Source organism: Physeter macrocephalus, chromosome 14, assembly GCF_002837175.3.
Source record: "Physeter macrocephalus isolate SW-GA chromosome 14, ASM283717v5, whole genome shotgun sequence".
NCBI classification, from domain to species: domain Eukaryota; kingdom Metazoa; phylum Chordata; class Mammalia; order Artiodactyla; family Physeteridae; genus Physeter; species Physeter macrocephalus.
Window position 1 is genome coordinate 22,139,817 of NC_041227.1, and position 21,936 is coordinate 22,161,752.

Genomic DNA, 21,936 nt, shown 5'->3' on the forward strand with positions numbered 1-21,936 from the left:
GGGATGCTAGTCCTTCAGCTTCCTCAGAGAAGCAAAAGCAAATCTCTGAGGAAAATCTCCTTTGCCTCAGGCTTAAAAGGATTCCCACAGAAAAATTTCCAGAGAACATGAGTTCACAGTCAGGAATCACAAAACACATAGGGGCCAAGGTCATCAGTGACAGCCAAGGGAAACAACATATAACAGAGATCCAAAAAGATTTTAGGTGTTGGAATTATTAGACAGCATAAAAGTATGTTTCACGTGTTTAAAGAATAAAAGAGGGGACTGCAAATATAAATTAGGGAGAAGACACTAAAAAATGACCAAGAAGATTTGAAAAAATAACCAAACAGAATGTTGAGAAATAAAATATTTAATAAATAAAATTGAAAACTTGGTGAATAGACTATAAAGCAGATTAGACACAGTTGAAAAGGGAAATTAGTGAATAGAAGAGGGATCTGAAAAAACATCACCCAGAATACAGTGTAGAAAAAGTACACATGGAAAATGTAAGACAGAAAGTTAAGATACCTGAAGGTTATACCAAGTTCTAACATACAACTAATTAGAGGCTTCTCAATACCAACAACGGAATAATCAGTGTGCTGACAGAAAATAACGGTTACCTTAGAATTTGTACCTGAATTTCATACCCAGTGAAACTATCTTTCAAGAATAAATGTGGGGGCTTCCCTGGTGGCACAGTGGTTAGGAATCTGCCTGCCAATGCAGGGGACGCGGGTTCCAGCCCTGGTCCGGGAGGATCCCACATGCTGCGGAGCGACTGGGCCCGTGAGCCACAACTACTGAGCTCACGTGCCGCAACTACTGAAGCCCATGCGCCTGGAGCTGGTGCTCCGCAGCAGGAGAGGCCACCGCGGTGAGAGGCCCGCGCACCGCAGCAGAGAGTGGCCCCCGCTCGCCGCAACTAGGGAGAGCCCACACGCAGCAACGAAGACCCAATGCAGACAAAAATAAATAAATTTATTTTTTAAAAAAAGAATAAAAGTGGGAGGGATAAATTAGGAGTTTGGGATCAACATATATACCTACTATATATAAAATAGATAACAAAGACCTATTATATAGCACAGGGAACTATACTCAATACTTTGTAATAACTTATAAGGGAAAAGAATCTGCAAAAAAAATAGACATAATATATATGTATAACTGAATCACTTTGCTGTACACCTGAAACTAACACAACATTGCAAATCAACTATACTTCAATAAAAAAATAAAATTAAAGAGAGGAAAAAGCTATAAAAAAGAATAAAAGTAAAATAGACATTTTCAGACAATTAACTACCAACATACCCTCACCAAAGGAAATTCTACTTCAAGGAAAACAAATCCAAATAGAAAGCCTGACACGCAAGGAGGAATGGTGAGCAAAAAAAACCTCATAAAATTTTCAGTGTATCTAAACAATTATTGACTGTATAAGATAATCAAAACACATAATGTATGGTGTTAACAACTAGTAATAACTAAACACAATGACAAATACAGTTGATAGGTTGAGAGGAGTGAATGCAGGTAAAATGTTCTCTGGTCCTTGTGTCATTCAGGAAAAGGGTAAATATACTGATTAACTTGAGATTTTATTAAGTATGTATTTTAAAATATTAAAGAACAACTAGGGCTTCCCTGGTGGCGCAGTGGTTGAGAGCCTGCCTGCTAAGGCAGGGGACACGGGTTCGTGCCCCGGTCCGGGAAGATCCCACATGCCGCGGAGCAGCTAGGCCCGTGAGCCATGGCCTCTGAGCCTGTGCATCTGGCCCATGAGCCATGGCCTCTGAGCCTGTGCATCTGGAGCCTGTGCTCCGCAATGAGAGGCCACAACAGTGAATGGCCCACGTACCGCAAAAAAAAAAAAAAAAAAAAAAAAAAGAACAACTAAAAGAATAAAAAATAGAGTACATATCATCCAAAGTAGTAGAGAGAAAAAAAGAGGTGAGAAAAGAATACAATTTAATAATCTGATATAACCCTCTAAAAGAAGTTAAGAAAGGTGAATTCCCCTCCCCAAAAGGTGTAAAAAGGCAAGACAAATAGCATAAGATGGTGGAAATAAATCCAAATATGCCTATAATCACAATAAAAGCAAATGGACTAAATTAAATAATTAAAAGACAAAAGAAACACAGTTCTGAATTGGGCAATAATAGGTCCAAGGCATTCCTCTGCTCCCTTTATACCCTGGGGCCAGTTTATCAATCCTAAATCCCAAGATCCACTCTTAAGTCTCTATATATACAGAAACAACAACAACAATAATACCTAACACAAATATAGAGCTTACCTTATACGAGGAACTATTATTAGTGTTTTCCATATATCAACTCATTTACTGGCTAGAAGCTGGATTTTGCACCATGGTGACCAACCAGGCTAGTCCTGTTCAGACTTCACTTTTACAAGCAGGAATATCTGCTGCTGTCTGTCTCTCCCATCCCCTGGCCACAACCACCACCTACCCATTTCTCCTGGAGCCAGTTCACCTCCTCCTCATGGGCTGACTTCAGCTGCCGCAGGGCAGCCTGCTCCTCTTGCTCAGCCTGGGCCAGCTGTCTGGCTGCCGCATCCCGTGCCTGCTCAGCCCGGCTCCGTTCAGTGTCCAGTTCCAGCTGCAGGCACTTCACTTCCCCTAAGATGCCAGGGACAGGATCTTGTCTCTGAGCCTCTGCCCTCCATCCTTCACCCCTCTCCCCAGACCTCATGAGGAACTCCCATCTCAGAGGCCCTGGGCCTGGCTCTAATAGCTTTCCACTGTCTTCCTAGCTTTCAACAACCCTGTGGAATGAAGTGCGCCCATCCCAGTTGGGTTCTCACCTTGGATTACTTCCTTGGCTTGAGTGACGGTTTGAATCTGGACCTCCAGCTGCCCCTTGGTGACCTCTATCAGAGAATTTTGTTGCTGGGCCTCAAACAGACTGCTCTCCAGTAGCTCCTTGGCTGAGCTGTCAGGTTCAGGAATCGGGAGAGTTCTTACCCATCAAGCCCCTTCCTTAAGAGGAACTGGGTCCTAACTACTGGTCACTGAGAGAATTTGGGAGCCGGTGGGGGGGGCAATTACAAATTCATAACTCATTTAGGCCCCATATACTTTGGGCAAGGAACTTAGGTTGGCTCCCCCTTGCCTTGCAAAGCTCTCTCTGCCCTTGGCAGAACCAGATCTGGACCCTACCTGAGCCCCAGCAGTTGTTCAGAGAGGTCCTGCCGGTCCCGCTCCACAGCCTGCAGCCGCACCTCGAGAGCCGCTTTTTCCCGCGCTAGAGCCTCCTTCTCCTGGACTTCCCGGGCAAGCGCCTCTTCCTGTCGCTTTGCCTCCTGATGCAGCTGCTCCACCTGAGCTAAGGCTGCCTCCTGCTGGTGATGTGCCTGAGGGGAAGAACTGATGGGATACAGAGCGAGGCAGGATGCCCCCAGGGCTGCTATCACCAGATTAGGGCCATGGGTTCCTCAAGATTCTGGACCCAGCTCTGTGAGCCTTGAGCACTGCCCACTCACACCAAGTACCATTTATCTATTCCCCTGATCAACCCACAGAGTCCCCAGCCCAGGAAACATGCTCTCCTTTGAGCAATACCCTGTGCTATGCTGCAAGAGATCTACCTCTAAGGAGCTTTTAGTCTTAAGGAGAGGTAAGACACACACATTAATACCAGGAAGAAAGTGATCAGTGCCCTGAGAAAAAGGCTCTGGGAAGGGAGATTATGTATAATTACTAGGGCAATGAGAAGCTTGGTAGAGAAGAAAGATGACCTTTGAGTTGGGGCACTGGTTCAGAAAAAACTCACTGAGCCCCTTGCTATGTGTTACACACTGGACTAAAAGCTGGAGTTATAAAAACAAGTAAGACATAGTCTTGCCTTCAAGGAGCTTTTGGTCTAATGGTGGAGACACATAAAAACAGATAATTATAATATAGTATGAAGGGTGTGGTGGTTGAATAAATACGATGTATTATCAGAAAACACAGGAGAGGCATCTAATTCAAACTGATGGATGTGACACAGTAGAAAATCAGTGAAGGATTCCTCTAGGAATTCTTTTTAAAAAACTGGAAGACATACCCAAAACTAGTAACACTGGTCATTTCTAGGAAATGAGATTTTCCCTTCCTGAATCATTTCTGTAGTGTTTTCATTTTTTACAGTGAGCATGTATGTACAATGAGCATGTACAGTGAGCATCCTTAATGGGATGGTAGCAGTTTTGTCTTCTCACCTCGCTTAGTTTCTCTTGAATTTCTTCCTTCTCGTCTTGCATGCCCCTGAGATCTGCCTGCAGCTCAGTCCTGGTCTCCTCCGCTTTCTGCAGCTGAGCCTCCAGGTGGGTGTTCTTTTCCCAAAGGGCTTCCCTGTTCCTCTCGGCCTCTGTCAGGCCCACCTGCAAAGTGTTTCTCGCCTGCTCTGCTGCTTCCATCCTCCTGCACACAGACTGGTTCTCCTGTTCTAACTACTGGCCAAAAAGGGAAGGACAAAGGGTTACGGTTTAGAGATGAAGTGCTGAGACAGAAATCCAAGTGAGATATGAATCTGTTCTCCACAGATGAACACAGGAGTGCTTACGAGAGAGGAGGACTATGCACACATTTGGTCTGGGGTCTTTACTCCAGGTACTAGATGGGTTGATGCTGGGGACAGAGAGAAAAAAGGCAAAATCCTGCTCTTAAAGAATTCAGAATAAGGGAACATACAACATTTCTGGGGCTCAAGGGAATGGGGTAGTGAAGAGACGTGTTAAATTTGTAACCTCTAGAGAAGATTCTGAGACTTGGGCTCTTCAACAGATCCTTTTCTGTGATTGCTGTTATCTCATACAACAGGATTAAAACCCAGTCTTCCTTCCAGAGGACATGGGCCTAGCCCTGATGATTTTACCCTAAAGCCCAAAGGTAGTTCTGCTGTAGATGTGGGAGAGGTCTAATTTTAATGGCTGAGCCCGGGCCTTGTAATCTTTGCTCTCCTTTGCACTATAAATATTCCTTTTGCTCATTCCAGGATTACAATTGGGAGCTGATCTGTCTTGGGCTGATCCATTGAAGAACTGTTCCTTGTTACAGGCATCAGCTTTGTCTGTCTCTCCCATGCCCTCAGTCGGGGCCCAGCCCTACCCTGTGGATCAGAGAAATCCTTGCTCACCTGGAGAAGCTGCTGGTTCAGCCCAACTTTGTCTAAGGCCAAAGCCTCATTTAAGGCACTGAGTTTGACAGCTGCAGCCCGAAGATCAGCTACCTCAGCCTTCAGGCTGTTCTCAGAACTCGACAGCTCCACAATAGACTGTTCTGCCTAAAAGCAGAGAGTTAAAGAGTTTCATTTTCCAGTTTTCCTGCAACAGTGAACAGCTCACATCCCCAACATCTGCCGCTTTACTTGTACAGAGATCAGTTAACACTTCATTCCTTCCCTTACATTCTGAACAACTTCTCCCTTCATTTATTCATTCACTTACCCATTCATTCGTTGAAGAGTAAGAGAGGAACTCACATTACAGAGGCACAGACATCAGGATGTACAAACAACTACAACTGTGGTGACACCATAGCCAATGTAAGCACAAAGTGCTCTGGGAACTCAAAGCATTAATTCAATTTGAGAGAATCAAAAATGCTTGGTAGGGCCTCCCTCGTGGCGCAGTGGTTGCGCGTCCGCCTGCCGATGCAGGGGAACCGGGTTCGCGCCCCGGTATGGGAGGATCCCACATGCCGCGGAACGGCTGGGCCCGTGAGCCATGGCCGCTGAGCCTGGGGCCCGTGAGCCATGGCCGCGGAGCCTGCGCGTCCGGAGCCTGTGCTCCGCAACGGGAGAGGCCACAACAGAGGAAGGCCCGCATACCACAAAAAAAAAAAAAAAAAAAAATGCTTGGTAGAAGAGTCGACAGTTAAGTTGGGTATTGAGAGATGAGGAACAGTTTGCGGTTAAAAGGGGAGGAAAGAAGCAGTCCAGGCAAAGGGAAAAGTACATACAAAGTATTAAAATCACGAAAGAACGGGTAAAACTGAGAATGCAATTAGTGCTATGTGGCAGGAATGAAGGTATATGAGGTGTTAGGCCAGGGATCTGGAGTGAAGAGGAGGCTAGAAACAGTTCGGGGCAGGTGCCAGAGGGCTTTGAATGTGGTACCAAGGAGCTGGGAAGCCAATGAATGGTTTTAGGAAAGAGACTGACATGACCAGATTTACACTTTAGAAAACCATTCTAATTCCAATACAGAGAGTCTGTTTGGAGGGACAGAACCCAAAAGCAGAAACTAGGCATTGAGGCAAGAAACAGGAAGGGCCATGACTTGCAGGATGAAGAACGAGGCAGGCTTCGCGCCTTTTTCCTGGAGACACAACTTTCCAAGCTGCCCGCCCCACCCAGCCAGCGAGGGGGAGGCCCACGCACCCTGGCCAGTGCGGCGGTCACTTCTGTTTGCTCTTGTCTCAGCAACTCCCCTTCCAGGCGACTGGACTCCAGGGCTTCCCGAAGGGTGATCAGTTCACTGAGTGACTCTGACTGTTTGGCTTCCAGGCCCGCCAGCGTCTCCTGACTAAGACGGGAAAGAGAAGGGGGCTAGAGGAAATCTCAGGGAGTGGCCACACCCCAAAAGATAACAGGAATGTAATTGCTTTTGCAATGCAAAAGAATGAAGGTGGTCTCTAAAAACTGATAAGGAGAGGTCTCCAAGACACATAACATGAAAAAAGCAAGGGGCAGAACAGTATATGTGGTGCACTATCTTTTATGCAAGAAATTGGGGGAAATAAGGATATATGCATATATTGCATAAAGCAGCACTAGACATATTAATAAGAAATTAATTTAAATGGTTACAAACAGAAGGAAGGAATATGGGATGAATGAAGCAGAGGGAAGTAGTACTTTCTCTTTGCATACCTTTTAAAATAGTTTTGACTTTTGAATCATACAAATATTAATAAATGTATTATCGAGTCACACAAATTAAATTTAAAAACATGAAACTATTTTTGTGGATTGTCTCTCCTTTTCCTTAGTAGAGGGGAGACCACTCCTTGTGCAAGTCATGATCCTTAGAGCAGTCATTCAAGATTCCATCACTCGTGCCTATCAGGCAGAAGGAGCTAGGGAGCAGGTGAGGAGGGGATGCATCAAAGATGAAGAAGATACAGGGACTTTCCTGGTGGTCCAGTGGTAAAGAATCCACCTTCTAATGCAGGGGACGCGGGTTCGATTCCTGGTCAGGGAACTAAGATCCCACATGCCGTGGGGCAACTAAGCCTGCGTGCCACAACTACTGAGCCTGCATGCCTCAAATAGAGAGCCCGCGTGCCACAAACTATAGAGCCCACATGCTCTGGAGCCTGTGCGCCACAACTGGAGGGAGAAAACCCGCACACCACAACTAGAGAGAAGCCCGGGCGCCACAACAAAAGATCCCGCATGCCGCAACTAAGACATGATGCAGCCGAAAATAAAATAAACAAATAAATTTAAAAAAAAAAAAAAAAAAAAAAAGAAGATACAGCCCCTGCTACCAGGTATCGAAGACCTACCATATGCCAGGCTCTGTGCTGGCATTTTGCAAAACACTGCTTTAATCTCCCCAAAGACCCTTCAACGGAAATATTAGCCCCATTTTACAAATAATCTGTCCAAGTGGCAGAGCCATAATTTAAACCAAGCTTCTTCCCAGCTCTAAAGTCCTTGCTTTTTCTATGACATAGTATCGGGGAATCTACAAATGAGCTGGGTCCCTCTACTCTGGAATTCCCTTCCTTGACCAGCTCACTTCCCATTACTTCCCAGGATCAGTCCTACACTTTGGCCAGCCCGGCCTGCTCTGAACATGCCACGAACGTTCCTGACTCCTTTTCTTTGCTAATCTGTTCCTTTAGCCCTTGTCCCACTCTCTACCAATCAAAATATGTCAAGCCCCAGCTCAACCGCTACCCTCTCCTCCATGAAGCTTTCAATAATTAACTGTTACTCCTATTCTCCCAGAGGACCTAGCTTGAAGCTCTTTTTTTTTTTTTTTTTTTTTTTTTTTTTTTTTTTGTGGTACGCGTGCCTCTCACTGCCGTGGCCCCTCCCGTTGTGGAGCACTGGCTCCGGACGCGCAGGCTCAGCGGCCATGGCTCACGGGCCCAGCCGCTCCGCGGCATGTGGGATCTTCCCGGACCGGGGCACGAACCCGTGTACCCTGCATCGGCAGGCGGATTCTCAATCACTGCGCCACCAGGGAAGCCGAAGCTCTTTTTTTAGCTCATACTTCATCTGGCCACGGTTTACTTGTCTGACTTCCCCATTACACTGCAAACTGCTTGAGATCAGAGCCTGTGTCCTATTTATTTCTGTACCCCCCACGGGGCCTCGGCCCTTCTGGGTGTTCAGCAATGCTTGGATGAACTTTCTGTTTTCATCCTTCTGCAAAGGACGGAGCAGTAAGCTAATCTGAACCCACCGAACACCAGGCTTCAATTTACTCCACTTTCTCAGAAGGGGGAGGGGGGAGGGACTGTCACAAGCACGCACAGGCGCTCCCGTTCACGGATGGCCAGGTGCAGCTCCTCCTGCTGCCCCTCCTTCTCGCCCTGAGCAGAGTCGCCCTGAAGCTGAAGCTCCATGTTTGTCCTCCGCAGTCGCCACGCCTCCTGCTCCAGCACCTCCAGCTGCTGCTGCAGCTCCTCCCGGGTCTTCTGCAGGAGCTCTCGCTCCCTGGAAGGAGACCAGACATGAGCAGAAAGCCTGGAACCTAAAAGCCCTCCTGGAAGCAGACAGTACAGGGTCAAAGGAGAGAGGTTTATGCTTCCTTTAAATATCTCATCTTCCCTTTTGAGCAGGAAACTTTTTTTTATCATCACAAAGACCCAAAACTGAGTGAGCAGGAACTAGCAGAACACAAAGCAAGGCAGCCCTGAGCAGCTCTAGGTCTAGGGAAGAACAGGGTCAGCCAGCCAAACACATGGGCTGGGCGAGGACTGAGCCTGAGAGGAAGGGGGGGATGAACAGCTCCCGCTCACCTGCTGAGGGAGTCCACCTCCCCCTGCAGGTCCACGGTCTGCCCTGCCAGGGTGTCCCGCTCCCCGGTGAGCTGCTGTAGCCGCTGTCTCAGGGCCTCACCCTCTTCCTCCCACTGATGATGCTGCTGCTGCAAGGAGCTCACAGCTTCTTGGCAGCCTGACAGCTGCTGCCTTAGGTCCTGCAGAGGGAGAGCATCAGAAGTGAGGTGGTAAACAAGAGCGCAGGGCAGAGGAGGGATGTCATAAGCCTGAAAGTAGGGCTGAGCAAGGGGGTTGGGGGCTGGTGCAACAAACGGAAGCTAAGAAAAGAGATGAGACCAGTCGAGGAGACAGAGCATCAGAGATGACTGGGTTCTGTGGCTCCCAGAGTCCAGCATCTTCAAATGTAAAATGGTGGGGGTGGTAAGTGTGGCTGGGACCCTTAGAATTGGGGAACGCTTACCCACACTCCCCTGGGGCTCTACTTTGCACAGCACTGTGTAAAGACTGCATCAAAGTGGAGCGTGCCAGTGGCACGGAGAGTGTGCCTGCTCCCCACGAGCACAACTGGGCAGACACAGAGATTCTAATGGGCACTTTGGGGTGTTGACAAAACACCTTGTGACTGGTCAACGTAGCAAAAGGGGCAATCTGGGCTAGGAGGGTAGCTGGGACCTTAGTCAGTTTAGACACCAATCCCTGTGGCTGAGGAGGAGTGCTGGGGTTCTCACCTGCACAGCCTGGCGTCTCTGAGTCAGCACTGAACGCACCAGAGAAAGAGCCTTGTCTGGCTGCTGGGAATCGAACCGGGAGGAGAAGCCACCAGGGTCCAACTCCAAGGAGCTCTCATGACCAGAGCCTTGGGCCATATTGTCCTCTTCTTCTACCATGGCCTGAAATCCAACACAGCAGGGTCACCATCCTACTGACCAAGGCCTAGAATCCATGTAGAGGACTAACATGCCAGCCTGGACAAACCTGATGTTTTCTCTCAGGTCCTCTCCCTGGGGGGTGGGAGGAGGGTATCCTAAGAGCAAAAAAGGTTGGTTCCTTCAACTCCTCAAACCAACCCTTCCCCTTCGGTCACCCAAACCTAGAATGAACAACAAGACTAGCACCCCTTGAACACCCAAGGAATAAATGAAGGAAGAAGAGGTTGCTGAGGTAGCAAAGGCCAGAATCCAGCCGCTGCCTGAGAACTGCAGCTAGCAGTAAGAAAGAGGGCGTTTCAGCAGGCAGTGCCAACACACGAAAGCTTAGCTACTCCTTAGGGTTCCAGTCTTCAAATATACTCAGACAATTCCTCCCCACAAGACCCTAAGTCCAGACTCCTCTAGGCACACCTGAGAGGACGGGGAGGTCTGGGGAGGGCGAGGCTGGACCGGTTACTGTGAACCGGAGGCTTACCAGTACCTGGGTTATGTCCTTGATCATTTGCTGTAAAGAAAGCTTCTCCTCTTGGGCATTCCTACTTAGAGATGCCTCGTGTTCCATTAATTCTGCGTGATTGGCCTCCTGGACAGGGAACCAAATAGAGCCTATAAGCCAAACTCTCAGAAGAGAATTTATCATTCCAGGCCCCAAATGAACCAGAGTCTCATTCTGTCTATTCTGTCAATCCCACTTTTCCCCTGACCACATGTGAATGCTAACACTGTCCCAGGATTCTGAAGACAATGTGATGTGGTGATTAAGAATTCAGATTAAGGGATTAAGAGCTCCAAAACAGATTGCCTAGATAACAGTTCTTGCTCTATCACTTACTAGCTTGGTAACCTTAGGCAACTCCTTCTTTGAGCTTCCTTCTCTTTAAAATAGGAATAAGGGACTTCCCCGGTGGTGCAGTGGTTAAGAATCCCCCTGCCAATGCAGGGGACAAGGGTTCGAGCCCCGGTCTGGAAAGATCCCACACGCCGCGGAGCAACTAAGCCCATGTGCCACAACTACTGAAGCCTAAGCACCTAGACCCTGTGCTCCGCAACAAGAGAAGGCACTGCAATGAGAAGCCCGTGCACCGCAATGAAGAGTAGCCCCCACTTGCTGCAACTAGAGAAAGCCCGTGCGCAGCAATGAAGACCCAACGCAGCCAAAAATTTTTTTAAAAATGGAAAAACTTAAAAAAAAAAAAAAAGGAATAATTAACAGCAACTACTTCATAGATTTGTTTTGAGGCTTGAATGAAAAAACTGCATGTCAATTACTCAACACAGTGTCTGTCACAAAGCAAATGTTCATTAAATGTGAGCTATCATTGGATGAAGGATGGCTGCTGTCTCTGAACAGCAAATTGGCACTTGAGACTTAAGGCAAGAGGAACTTCTAGCCCCAAGGCCAGCAATAAATTTGAACTCTCAAAATGTCCCCTCCTCCTTCCTACCTTATTGTGCTAGTGAAGGCTTAAAGACGCAGATTTGCAGCTATGTTTTTTTTTTTGGCCTATACAAAATTTGAACCAACATTTGTAAATGGAGAGATTTTTCTGAGCTGAGAAATTCATAAAAATTCATAAAAATCTGAATTTCTGGCTTCTCTCAAAAAGTCAACATATGGGCCACACCAGCCCCCATCCCTACATGGCAATAATTTACTGAAGTTGAATAGTGGATGCCTCCTCCAGATGGGACATATATTCTTCAGGGTCCTGCAGTCCTCACTACTCCTCACTGTTTCCTAACTATTGAGATCAAGTGTTCCCTGTTATACTGAAAACTAAATATGACAGCACTGAAAAATCAGAATTCTTACAGCTGAACCCACTTCATTCATTTATATTACTTGGGCCCTGCGGACATCTGAATTTGCAAATTCCTGAACAAAAAGAAACCAAAAAGGCATAAGCATGTCTAGCTCCCAGCTGATCCTAGCTTGGATGAGAAGACTAGGGATATGTATGTGGATAGGGGGTGCAGGATTTGCCTAAAATCAGAGATCTGAAAATCCCTAGAGATGAAAGGAAACGTGCAATCAAGCCAGAGGTTCTAACGTCCAACCTTAGAGAATCCCTTTGATAACATCCCTGGCAGATGTTAAGCCAGTGACACAAACCTCACTCCTTCACAAGACAGACTGTTCAACTACCGAGCAGCTCCAGCTGCTCTACCACCCTGTAACTTCCAGTCACTGGCAGTGATTGTGCCCCCCTGGCAAACATTAAACAAGTCAACTCTCTTCCCTGGTGTCAGTCCTTCAGTTATGTGAAGGCAGCCATCATGTCCTCCTCAAGTCCTCCTTCTCCACGCTAACCACATTCATGCTCCTCAGGTGTTTCCCGTATGACTAGGTTTTGAATCTCTCCAAACATCCCCCCCTCCTACTTGGCTAGTGTGCCCCTTCATGTGTGTCTCACTAGCTCGGAGGAGGACACACTGCATGCATGCACTGCTGTAGTTTCCCTAGGAACAGAGTGGGGACAGTAGACAGCTAATGTTTATTAAATGGATAAATGAATGAGTTAATTAATTTTCAGATTCAACCAAAATTAATTTTTTAGCTTTAGGGGATTTCATCAAGGAACATTTAACTAGTATCCTGCACTCTCTGTCCATAAAGGACAGGAATCTACAGGTCCACTCCCAACTCTCCCAGAACAAAGGATCACGTACCAGGATCTCCATTGTCTCTCTCAGAGCCTTTACCATCTTTTCATAATCTTCATTTTGCTTCTGAGACTGGGTCAGTAGGGCAGAGAGCTCGGTCACCCTGAAGACAAGAGCACAGCACAGTTACCTGGGCACCCACTGATGTGGACAGAGCTATGCAGCACACCCTAACCCAAGCCAGACACCCCAACTGTCACACCCCCAGAGTCCCTTGGGTGCCCCCAGCCCCTGCACTCCCTGAATACATGATGCTATAGCCTTGAACTCGGGGAGGGGGAGCCAAAAGCCACTCAGATGCATGCAGGGATTTACCACATCTCAAGACTGGAACACGTGTTTGGGGGCCCGAGAGCTGAAGGAAAGCCCTGGACCAGGCCCTTCCAGACCCCGCTTGATCTTGAAGTCAAGCACCCTGAAGCCAACAAGAACATCAGAATTGCCACATGGGATAGTCCCAAGGTCCCTCAAGCCCAAGGTTCTAACTCTGATAGAGAAAAAGGAGGGGCGAATTGGGAAAGATTATGGTCAACCTCCCTGATACTAACCTCAAAGTTCAGGGAAATCACCAGGCATCTTTATCACCTAACACCATATCCTGGAGCTCAGTACCTGGTGTTATATAGGTAGCTAAATAAATATTTCTTGAATGAAGTTATCAAGGAGCTTAATTTTTTATTTCAAAGTCTTCATAACTTTATTCTGTATCATCTTTAAGAGCTTTAACTCACTGTGTGGTCATTCATTTAGTTATTGTATGATTCAACAAACATTTACTAAGTGTCTACTATATCGCTGGTGAAGTGCAAAGCACTAGAACACAAAATTTACTAAGACATGGTCTCCGTCCTTGTGCTTCCCAGTGCCTTCACAACCCAAACAAACTGCAATTTACATACACCACCAATAGGTGGTGACACTACCCTAGCCATGGGGTATAAACTGAACTTTGCCCCAAGATTCAAATGGAGCTCTTTGCTTATGTCCCTGCCCTTCTTATCATTTTAAAAAAATCTATTTTATTATAATCCAAAAAATAAAAGAGCCTAACCAAAAAAACCCAAAACAACACTAAATAATCAACAAGATCAATGCTGTAACAAGCACATCAAAAGACCACAGGGGGGACTTCCCTGGTGGCGCAGTGGTTAAGAATCTGCCTGCCAATGCAGGGGACACGGGTTCGAGCCCAGGTCCAGGAAGATCCCAGATGCCGCGGAGCAACTAAGCCTGTGTGAAACTCCTGGGCCTGCGTTCTGGAGCCCGTGAGCCACAACAACTGAGCCCACGTGCCACAACTACTGAAGCCCGTGTGCCTAGAGCCCACGCTCTGCAACAAGAGAAGACACCACAATGAGAATCCCGCGCTCCGCAACGAACAGTAGCCTCGCTCGCCGCAACCAGAGAAAGCCTGCGTGCAGCAATGAAGACCCAACGCAGCCAAAAATAAATAAATAAAATAAAGTTAAAAAAAAAACAACAAACCTAAATGTGAGAAGTAAAAACGTACTTCTTATGTAATCTTTTTAATTCCTGCTTCTGTCTTGAACTCTTTTTTATTCTTTAGTAGATTGTCAAATTAAATTGAGACTTTCAGGTGATTGTCCCTCACCTTGCCTTTTGTTAGAGCTCCTATATCTCTTCTCATATTTGTGTTTGTCTTCCTGGGTGGACTGGAGCTGCAACTGAGCTGGATTTCTGATTCCTGATTTCCAGCACAGTGCCTTACTGACGGTGCTCACTAATGGTTTGTTGAATGAATTAATGTGAAATTTAAAAACAAACTCTGCCATCCCCAGAGGAGTGGAGGGAAGATTTGGGCATGGGTCATAAAAGCCAGTGAGCCCACGTGCCACAACTACTGAAGCCTGCGTGCCTAGAGCCCATGCTCTGCAGCAAGAGAAGCCACCGCAATGAGAAGCCCGTGCACCGCAACGAAGAGTAGTCCCCACTCGCTGCAACTAGAGAAAGCCCGCGCGCAGCAACGAAGACCCAACGCAGCCAAAAATAAATAAATAAATAAATTTATTATTTTTTTAAATGTATATAACAACAAAAAAAAGACCATATGGGGGCACAGTAATGTAACAGGCTATCAAGGTCATAGAAGAGGTGACATTTAACTATGCCTTAAAGGATAAGGCAGAGAGAGAAGGGAGAGAGGCATTCCAGGCTAAGGCCAGCATCTACAAAGGCAGGGAACATGGAAGAACTTGGCTGTTCTGGGAATGGCAAATAGTTTGGTGTTGATAGAGGAGAGTCACAGCCAGCTCTGTAAGTCAACAGGAGAGCAACTGAGCTGCAGGATAGTCTGAGGGCAGAGGGCAGTGACACGGCCCCAGCTGTGGCACTGGGTTTCAAACTAGACTCCCTCTGGCACATCTCCTTCCCCTCTTGTGGGAGGAATGCTCTTCACATCTCCCCCACCTATCTTGACTCCCTAAAGGAGTCAACTTTCTCTTAGCGAACCCCTCCTAGGACCCAGGCCATCTCACCGATCCTGAAGCTCAGCCTTCTCCAGATGCCCTTGACTCTTCAGCTGTGTTAACTCCTGACTCCTTTCATGGGCTTCCTTCTCCAGCTCCTGGGTCCTGGCTAGTAGCAGCATCAACTGCGATGGCTCGCTCCCATTCAGTCTCCCAGATCCATCAGATTCCCGAGACTGTGGTGCTCCCACAGTCAAGCGCAGACAACAGGTCAACAGGGAACCTGAAAGCCTCACATGCTCAGCCTTGAGCTCCGTCAGGTCTCTGAGTACAAGCAAAGAAAGAGCAGACTCCAACAGGGACCAGGAACAGGAAAGGGAGCATGGAGGTCAGGCCCAGGGAAGCCTGAGGAGCAGGTCTGGGAAAAGTCGTCTCAATCCAACAATCCAACAATTCCAACCCTCCCCACCAACTCTCCACCCCTGCCTTTGCCCCACAACCTGATTCCCTTCTATAGCAGCCCACTGTCATGCGAATAGAGTTGGTAGGGGCAAACCTCCTCCCGTCATACCTCCACACTGACCTGTCAGTGGCTGACTTCATTTCCAGGAAGTGGCGACGGAAGGTCACCACCTCCCGCCACAGACTGAGAAGGCGACCATGCTCCCCTTTCAGGTAGCCCTTGAAGAACTGTGTGTTCAGAAACCCAGGTCATATCAAAGGGCAGAGGACATCTTTTGCCAACACAGGAGTCTTGGATTCCTCCTGACTATTGGGGGGAAGTGGAGGGACTTAAAGGAGATAGCTTATGAATGGGTGTCTCTGTACAGGCGATGCTGAAGTGTTTAATAAAGTTAGCAGTGGGATCCAAGAGCTCAAAGGGCCTAGGATGGTATATGGCCTTCTTTGAGCTAGATTAGAAAAGGATAAACAGTAGCTGCTCAACAAATGGGAGCTATTACCATCATCACCACAGACTTATAATGAGGATTAAATGATATAACATATGTAAATCACCTAACATAATGCCTGACACAGAGCAACAGCCCAGGAAACATTAGTTTCCTTTAACTGGGATCTGAAAATTTCTTCCCTATTTAATTTCAATAGCTACCTCCTTAGCATCTATCTAGATTGCAGACTTCCAGATGAGGAGGGTCAGTAAACTTTAAGATCCATCTAAAACCTATGCAGGAACAGAGCTGCTTTGAGTGTCATGCTACCTGCCAGCAAAACCCTGCCTGGGCAGGTGAGGACAGAACTAAGGTGACAGCCCAAGCAGGGCAGAGCTGCCAGCATGAGCGGTAAGGACGGCCAGAGACTTTAACAACAGCTCAGTTTCCATCCAAGCCTGAAGTTAACCCCTTCCAGCACTGACCAGGCAGTGCCCAGACTGCAAGTCCTCCTCTCACCATTCCTGCCCACTGTTTCTCTTACCTCCTGCTCCATGTGCCACTGGCTCTCCTTCCTCATTAGCTCATCCCGGGCCCGGCTCCAGTCTACTGTCAATTTTTCCACATCTTCCCGAAGCGCTTTATTCACCACGTCAGCTTTTTCCATGTGCAGCCGAAGCTGGGTGTTCACCTCCGCTAGACTCTCACACCTGCACTGGGGAGGGGTAGGAGCAAGTACTAAACAAAGGTCTGAGCCAACCCTTGGACCTCTTGGAGTAAGATGACAACCACTGGAACTTTCCATTGCCAGGAACTGGAGGGCTAAGGCTGAAGTCCTTGGTTCTAATCCATGTTAGCCCTCGAGACAGAGGTTTTCCATCAACCTTCTCTACCCTCCTGCCAACCACCCAGGCCAGAAAGTTGGGGCCCGTCACCTCTGTTGCTCCTCCTCCAATCGGGTTAGCAGCTGTTCCAGGTTTGGCTCCTCCACACTTTCCCACCTCTGAGGGACCGGTCCCTTAGCCAGACAAAAGCAAGCTTTCTTTGTTTACCTCCAAAGAGAACATCCCACAGACCAATTCCCTGATGCCCCCTTCTACTGCAGCCTGCTTATTTTTTTTTTAAGTTCATCCGTTTATTTTATTTTTATTTTTGGCCACGCCAAGCAGCTTGTGGGATCTTAGCCCCCCCAACCAGGGATAACCCCACCACCACCCCCCAGCAGTGAAAGCGCAGAGTCCTAACCACTGGACTGCCAAGGAATTCCCCAGCTTTCTTTTTATTCTTTCTCCCCTTTGTTAGCAATATGTCTCTTTTCTCAATCACTGCATTCTGCAAGTAAACCCACTGCATCCCTCTCTCCAAATGTAAACCAGTGACTTCTCCTGAAAGATGGCATTTGGTAGTGAAAAGAACTTCTGACCTAAGAAGTATAAAATACAGCTTTCACTAATGGTCTTGGCTTCTACTACACTAATTTTTGGACCTTGGGAAGTTATAACTTCTCTAGGTCACAAAGTCTTCAGCTCCAAAATGAAGGTGATATCATTCCCCTGAGAAAGTTGCTTTGCAGGTTAAGTGACGTAATTCTATGACAATGCCTAAGGGTGCCTGACCTAGATAGAACGGTACATAGTTAAGTCTCGTCCTTTCCTTCCTCTGAGAGAACTCTTCTGAGGGTAATGTGAGAAGATGCTGAGAGGGAGCTGGAAGAAAGGCAGATAGGTCTTTGAAAGCCAGTTCTACCCATCCCACAGCACAAAGAAATCTCTCTGCCACAAACACAGTTTTTTCAGGCCTGCAAAGGCACACATCTCTCCAAGACAGATAAACACTGACACCTCCTGGAGGAAAAATGCATCTCTTCTCAAGGATTCCACACCCCTTCCAATCTGGTAATATTAAGTCTCCTAAAGCTCATTTTGTCCTTAGAGAGCCAAGGGTTGGAGTCTGATGGGGCAGGAATAGCTAGGTCCTGTGAAGGTATCTGATGAAGCTCTCAGGGGCTGACGAAAGAGAGGCTTCTTCCAAATACCACCTTATCACACTCCAGCCTCCCTCAGTCAGCAAATGAGGCCTAACTATACTCCCTGGGGGCTCAGGAGGAGCACAGAAGAGCCTCACTCACCCCAGTGGCTTCCAGCCGCTTCTCCAGCTCTTGGCACCAGCTCCGGTACTGCAACACCTGAGGCAAACAGAGAAGGACATGGCAATGGGCATGGCTGGTACCAACAGTCCAAAGCAAAGGTCCCCAAGGGTCGTGGGCAAACGCACTGTGAATGAGACTGGGTGATGACAGTGAAGTGAGGCCATAACATCTTACAGTTTCCATTTGGTCATTTAATCATATGTTCTCTACAGCTCTTGTATTGGAGAAGGAAGTTCATGGGCTTTGGAACCAGAAAACCTAGGATCAGGTCCTGGCTCTAGACTAGGAGAGCAAACCTAGACAACTAACTTAACCCTCATGAAGGTCACCTTTGAAAGGGACATCATAGATGGCTGGTGGAGAGGTTGTAGACATCAAAGGAGAGCTGTTTAGGACATTCCCACCACGTGGCTCCATCTTCTGCAAACCTCACCCCGCTTCAGTCCCCAGCCCCAAGTGTTCTCCTCTTTCCCCTTCCTGAAAGGGCAGCTGCCTCACCTTGGCCTGCAGCTTTCTCACGAGGGTTGCTTGCCTCTGCTGAGCCTCCTGGGAGTTCTTCAGCTTCCGCCAGGAGGCTGCTTGGTTCTCTGCCATCTGCTGCTGTAGCGCCAGCACTTGTTCCTCCAGCACCAGCTGCAGTGACCGGGGCTTCATATTGTTCAACCCAGGGCCCCCTGTCTCCATGCGGGCACCAGACAGTAAGTCCACAGGTCCCTATGCAGCCAGAGGCTGTTTGCTCCCAGCAGGCTCTCTAATCATTGCTGTGTCCCTTGGACCTCCTCTTGAGCTGGGGACTAAAGCACACAGTGGAGTTGAAAGAACTCCCTAGATGACTCAAATTTATTCATCAAATACTCATTAAGTCTGGTAAAATTGGGTTGGACAAAGTACAGTACTCCTCAGAGCTTTTCAAATACTAAGATGGACCTAATCTCTAAAGGGTGGGGGACGTGATGATCATCATTTCCCAAATTTATTGGACCATGACACAAGCTCACAGGACTAGTGTTTCCTGGCATGACTTTCTTAACTCTGCACTCGACCAAGAGCTCCTAGTTTACCATTGCATCCCTAGTGCCTGGCACACTGCCTAATAAACATCTGCTGAATGAATAACTGAAGGTGATTTTAGGCTAGCAGGGGAGATGGACACGATTACAATACAATGTGGTCTGTGCAGTAATAACAGAGACATCACAGGATAGTATGGGAAGACAACAGAAGGACATTTAACCCAACCTGGGGGGCTGTGAACAGTGAATCATCATCATCATAATTAATACTTGTTAAGTGCTTCTATGGGTCAGTCACTTGAAGTGCTTTACACATACCATGTCATTTTGGCATCACAAGAATCTTGAAACCTTCCAATGCTTTCCTATCATACTTCAGCATTGGTACTATTTTAACTCTTTATGTATGGATGAGGAAACTGAGGCTTACAAAGGCTAAGCCTTAGTTGAGAAATCAGAAAGGTTAAACAATTTGTCCTAGTTCATACAGTTGGCATTTGGTTGACTAGGGATTTGAATAAAAGCAATCTGACTCTCTGTCAGAGAGTAGCAGGCATTTCAGGCAGGGGAACCAAAACACAGAGGGAAGAAGGAACCAGCTTCAGCAGGATGGCAAACCCTCCTCATCCACCAGGAGATGGGCCAGAACAGGGCAATGGGGGCAGGTGAGGGAGGCCAGCCTAACCAGTGACTTCAGAGACACCCAGGAGACGGGGAGGCAAGATGATCAAGAGTTTGGGGTGCTAGTCCAAGTTCTGTCTCTAATGGGCTCTAGGACCTCGAGCACGCCACTTCCTCAGGCTCCTCATCCAACAATGAGGGTGCCCAGCTCCAAGACCTCTGAGTTTCTTAGGCCTCTAAAACACACGATAACCTGGGGGCAGAGGAGGGGGGTAGAGTTCTCTCATCTTATCAGCCCTGAGACACCCATCAGCAGGTTTGAGGAGCATCTGTATTTCCAGCTACCTATCAAGAAAATGGTCTATTAGAGCTGCCTTCTTGGCAGCATCAGTCTCAAAATCTGAAGAAAATGGCATATACAGCAAATGCAAATGTAACATTTGCACATACAGTGGGAGTTTCAGGGGCCCCATGTCCCTTTAATGCACCAAACTGTTGATCTTCTACATCCTGGCTCAAATGCCACTTCCTATCAGGTCCCCCCAGATGTATCCAGGAATAATTTATCAGTTTTATAGCCATATATACAATATATATAAATTTATATTTAATGTATAGAGAGAATGTCTATGTTACATCTTATCATTACTATTTGTCTATCTTCTCCACTAATCTGTGAGTTCCTCAAAGGCAGGAGCTAATTCATTTTGGTCATTAGTAGCTTGTCAACAATGCATAATGAAGAAATGCATGTGGGCCTCACTCCTGGCAGATCTAAACCCTTGGCCAGAGGTTACAAATGTAGCCTGCGGGTTCTTTTCAATCATTGTGTGGCCTATACAATGGTTTTTAAGAACTTAAGTTAGGTGCCAACATTTACCATTGGCAAAATACATATAAAAATTCATATTTCTGGCTCCTTTGGATAATCAGCATATCTAGTGACCCTTGACCCACGTTCCCACAAGGCGACAACAGGCTGCAGTGAAACAGTGTCTGCCCCCTTTAGATAAGGCTTATACTCTCCAGTTCACCTTAGTCTCAGGCCCCCGCCCTGGCCTAGCCTCTCCCTCACACTGACAGCAGATTTTAGTTGTCATGTCATTGCACTTGTGCTATTGTTTCTCTTATAACAGAGTTACAGAGGAAAACTCAGCTTACTAATCACCTCCTGGGCAACTGCAGATACCCGGGTTTGCTGAGCTTGTACTAGACAGTAAGGAAAGGGCACAAAGTAGGAAGAGTAGGGTGGCACCAGTAAAGGCATAGTGGCACCAACACCCCAGGCTGTCTCTTCCTAGCTGATCAACTGGGTTAGTACTTCCAGTGTCCTCCCTTTCTGCCCTTCCTTTCCACCACAGCTGTGAAATGCTGGCTCAATCTCTCTCTTCTGGTTGGAGGCACAAACCTGCTGGGAAATAGCTCTTACTGCCAACATGACTAACAACAAGAGTAGCTCTGAGATGCTTCAAGGGACTTGAAGAGCCTTTTCTCTCCGAACACTGTGAGGGATGGGCCAGGCTTTTGCAGAGTCTCAGAGGCCCAAAGGCTCCCTAACCCTCCTTTGAATCCCTACCCCCCAAAGCATTCGGTTAAACCCCATGAAATTGCCAATATCTGCCTTTTTTTTAACCTAATAAAATGATAATTTCCTGTAATTCAACCTAATATAATAATATTATATATATTTATAATCATATATTTTATGTATATTATACAAACCTAATATATAAGCAGCCCTCTCATAGTTCCTGGAATTCTCCTATTAAATCCTCTTTTATTCTTTTCATTTTATTTATTTATTTATTTATTTATTTTTGGCCACGCCTCGTGGCTTGCAACATCTTAGTTTGATCTGCGTCCCCTGCAGTGGAAGCTCAAGAATCCTAACCACTGGACCAGCAGGGAATTCTCTAACTCCTCTTTTAGAATAAGGCTGTTGTTAATGTGTATACATTATTTTAGAAAATGATAGTAACACTTCAGTAAAAAAATGGAATTATATTAGAATTATATGATTATTTTACTTTAGCAGATAATTTAAAAATTTTAGAGCTATTTAAAAATTTAGTCCAGGGCTTCCCTGATGGCACAGTGGTTGAGAGTCCGCCTGCCGATGCAGGGGACACGGGTTCATGTCCCGGTCCGGGAAGATCCCACATGCCGCGGAGCGGCCGGCTGGGCCTCTGAGCCATGGCCGCTGAGCCTGTGCATCCGGAGCCTGTGCTCTGCAACGGGAGAGGCCACAACAGTGAGAGGCCCGTGTACCGCTAAAAAAA

General features: G+C 47.0%; 1 protein-coding gene across 4 annotated transcripts in view; it reads right to left on the bottom strand.

The window, feature by feature from the left end:
• CEP250 (centrosomal protein 250) overlaps positions 1 to 21,936 on the bottom strand; it is a 49,400-nt gene that overhangs the window by 22,842 nt on the left and 4,622 nt on the right. For 2 of the 4 annotated variants that reach the window (XM_007101726.4, XM_007101727.4), the window contains exons 2-18: positions 18,522 to 18,817; positions 18,003 to 18,059; positions 16,810 to 16,892; positions 16,419 to 16,584; positions 15,565 to 15,671; positions 15,051 to 15,305; positions 12,562 to 12,658; positions 10,373 to 10,474; positions 9,691 to 9,852; positions 8,981 to 9,159; positions 8,493 to 8,675; positions 6,384 to 6,528; positions 5,139 to 5,285; positions 4,222 to 4,452; positions 3,179 to 3,372; positions 2,824 to 2,951; positions 2,469 to 2,638 (exon numbers count right to left, since the gene is read on the bottom strand). In XM_007101726.4, the coding sequence (XP_007101788.2) occupies positions 2,469 to 2,638; positions 2,824 to 2,951; positions 3,179 to 3,372; positions 4,222 to 4,452; positions 5,139 to 5,285; positions 6,384 to 6,528; positions 8,493 to 8,675; positions 8,981 to 9,159; positions 9,691 to 9,852; positions 10,373 to 10,474; positions 12,562 to 12,658; positions 15,051 to 15,305; positions 15,565 to 15,671; positions 16,419 to 16,584; positions 16,810 to 16,892; positions 18,003 to 18,059; positions 18,522 to 18,707 (2,592 nt within the window). In that variant the 5' untranslated portion in view covers positions 18,708 to 18,817. Of the gene's footprint in view, positions 1 to 2,468; positions 2,639 to 2,823; positions 2,952 to 3,178; positions 3,373 to 4,221; positions 4,453 to 5,138; positions 5,286 to 6,383; positions 6,529 to 8,492; positions 8,676 to 8,980; positions 9,160 to 9,690; positions 9,853 to 10,372; positions 10,475 to 12,561; positions 12,659 to 12,870; positions 12,908 to 15,050; positions 15,306 to 15,564; positions 15,672 to 16,418; positions 16,590 to 16,809; positions 16,893 to 18,002; positions 18,060 to 18,521; positions 18,818 to 21,936 lie in introns of those variants that run through there. The other 2 variants (XM_024128526.3, XM_028499180.2) reach the window with 2 other exon arrangements.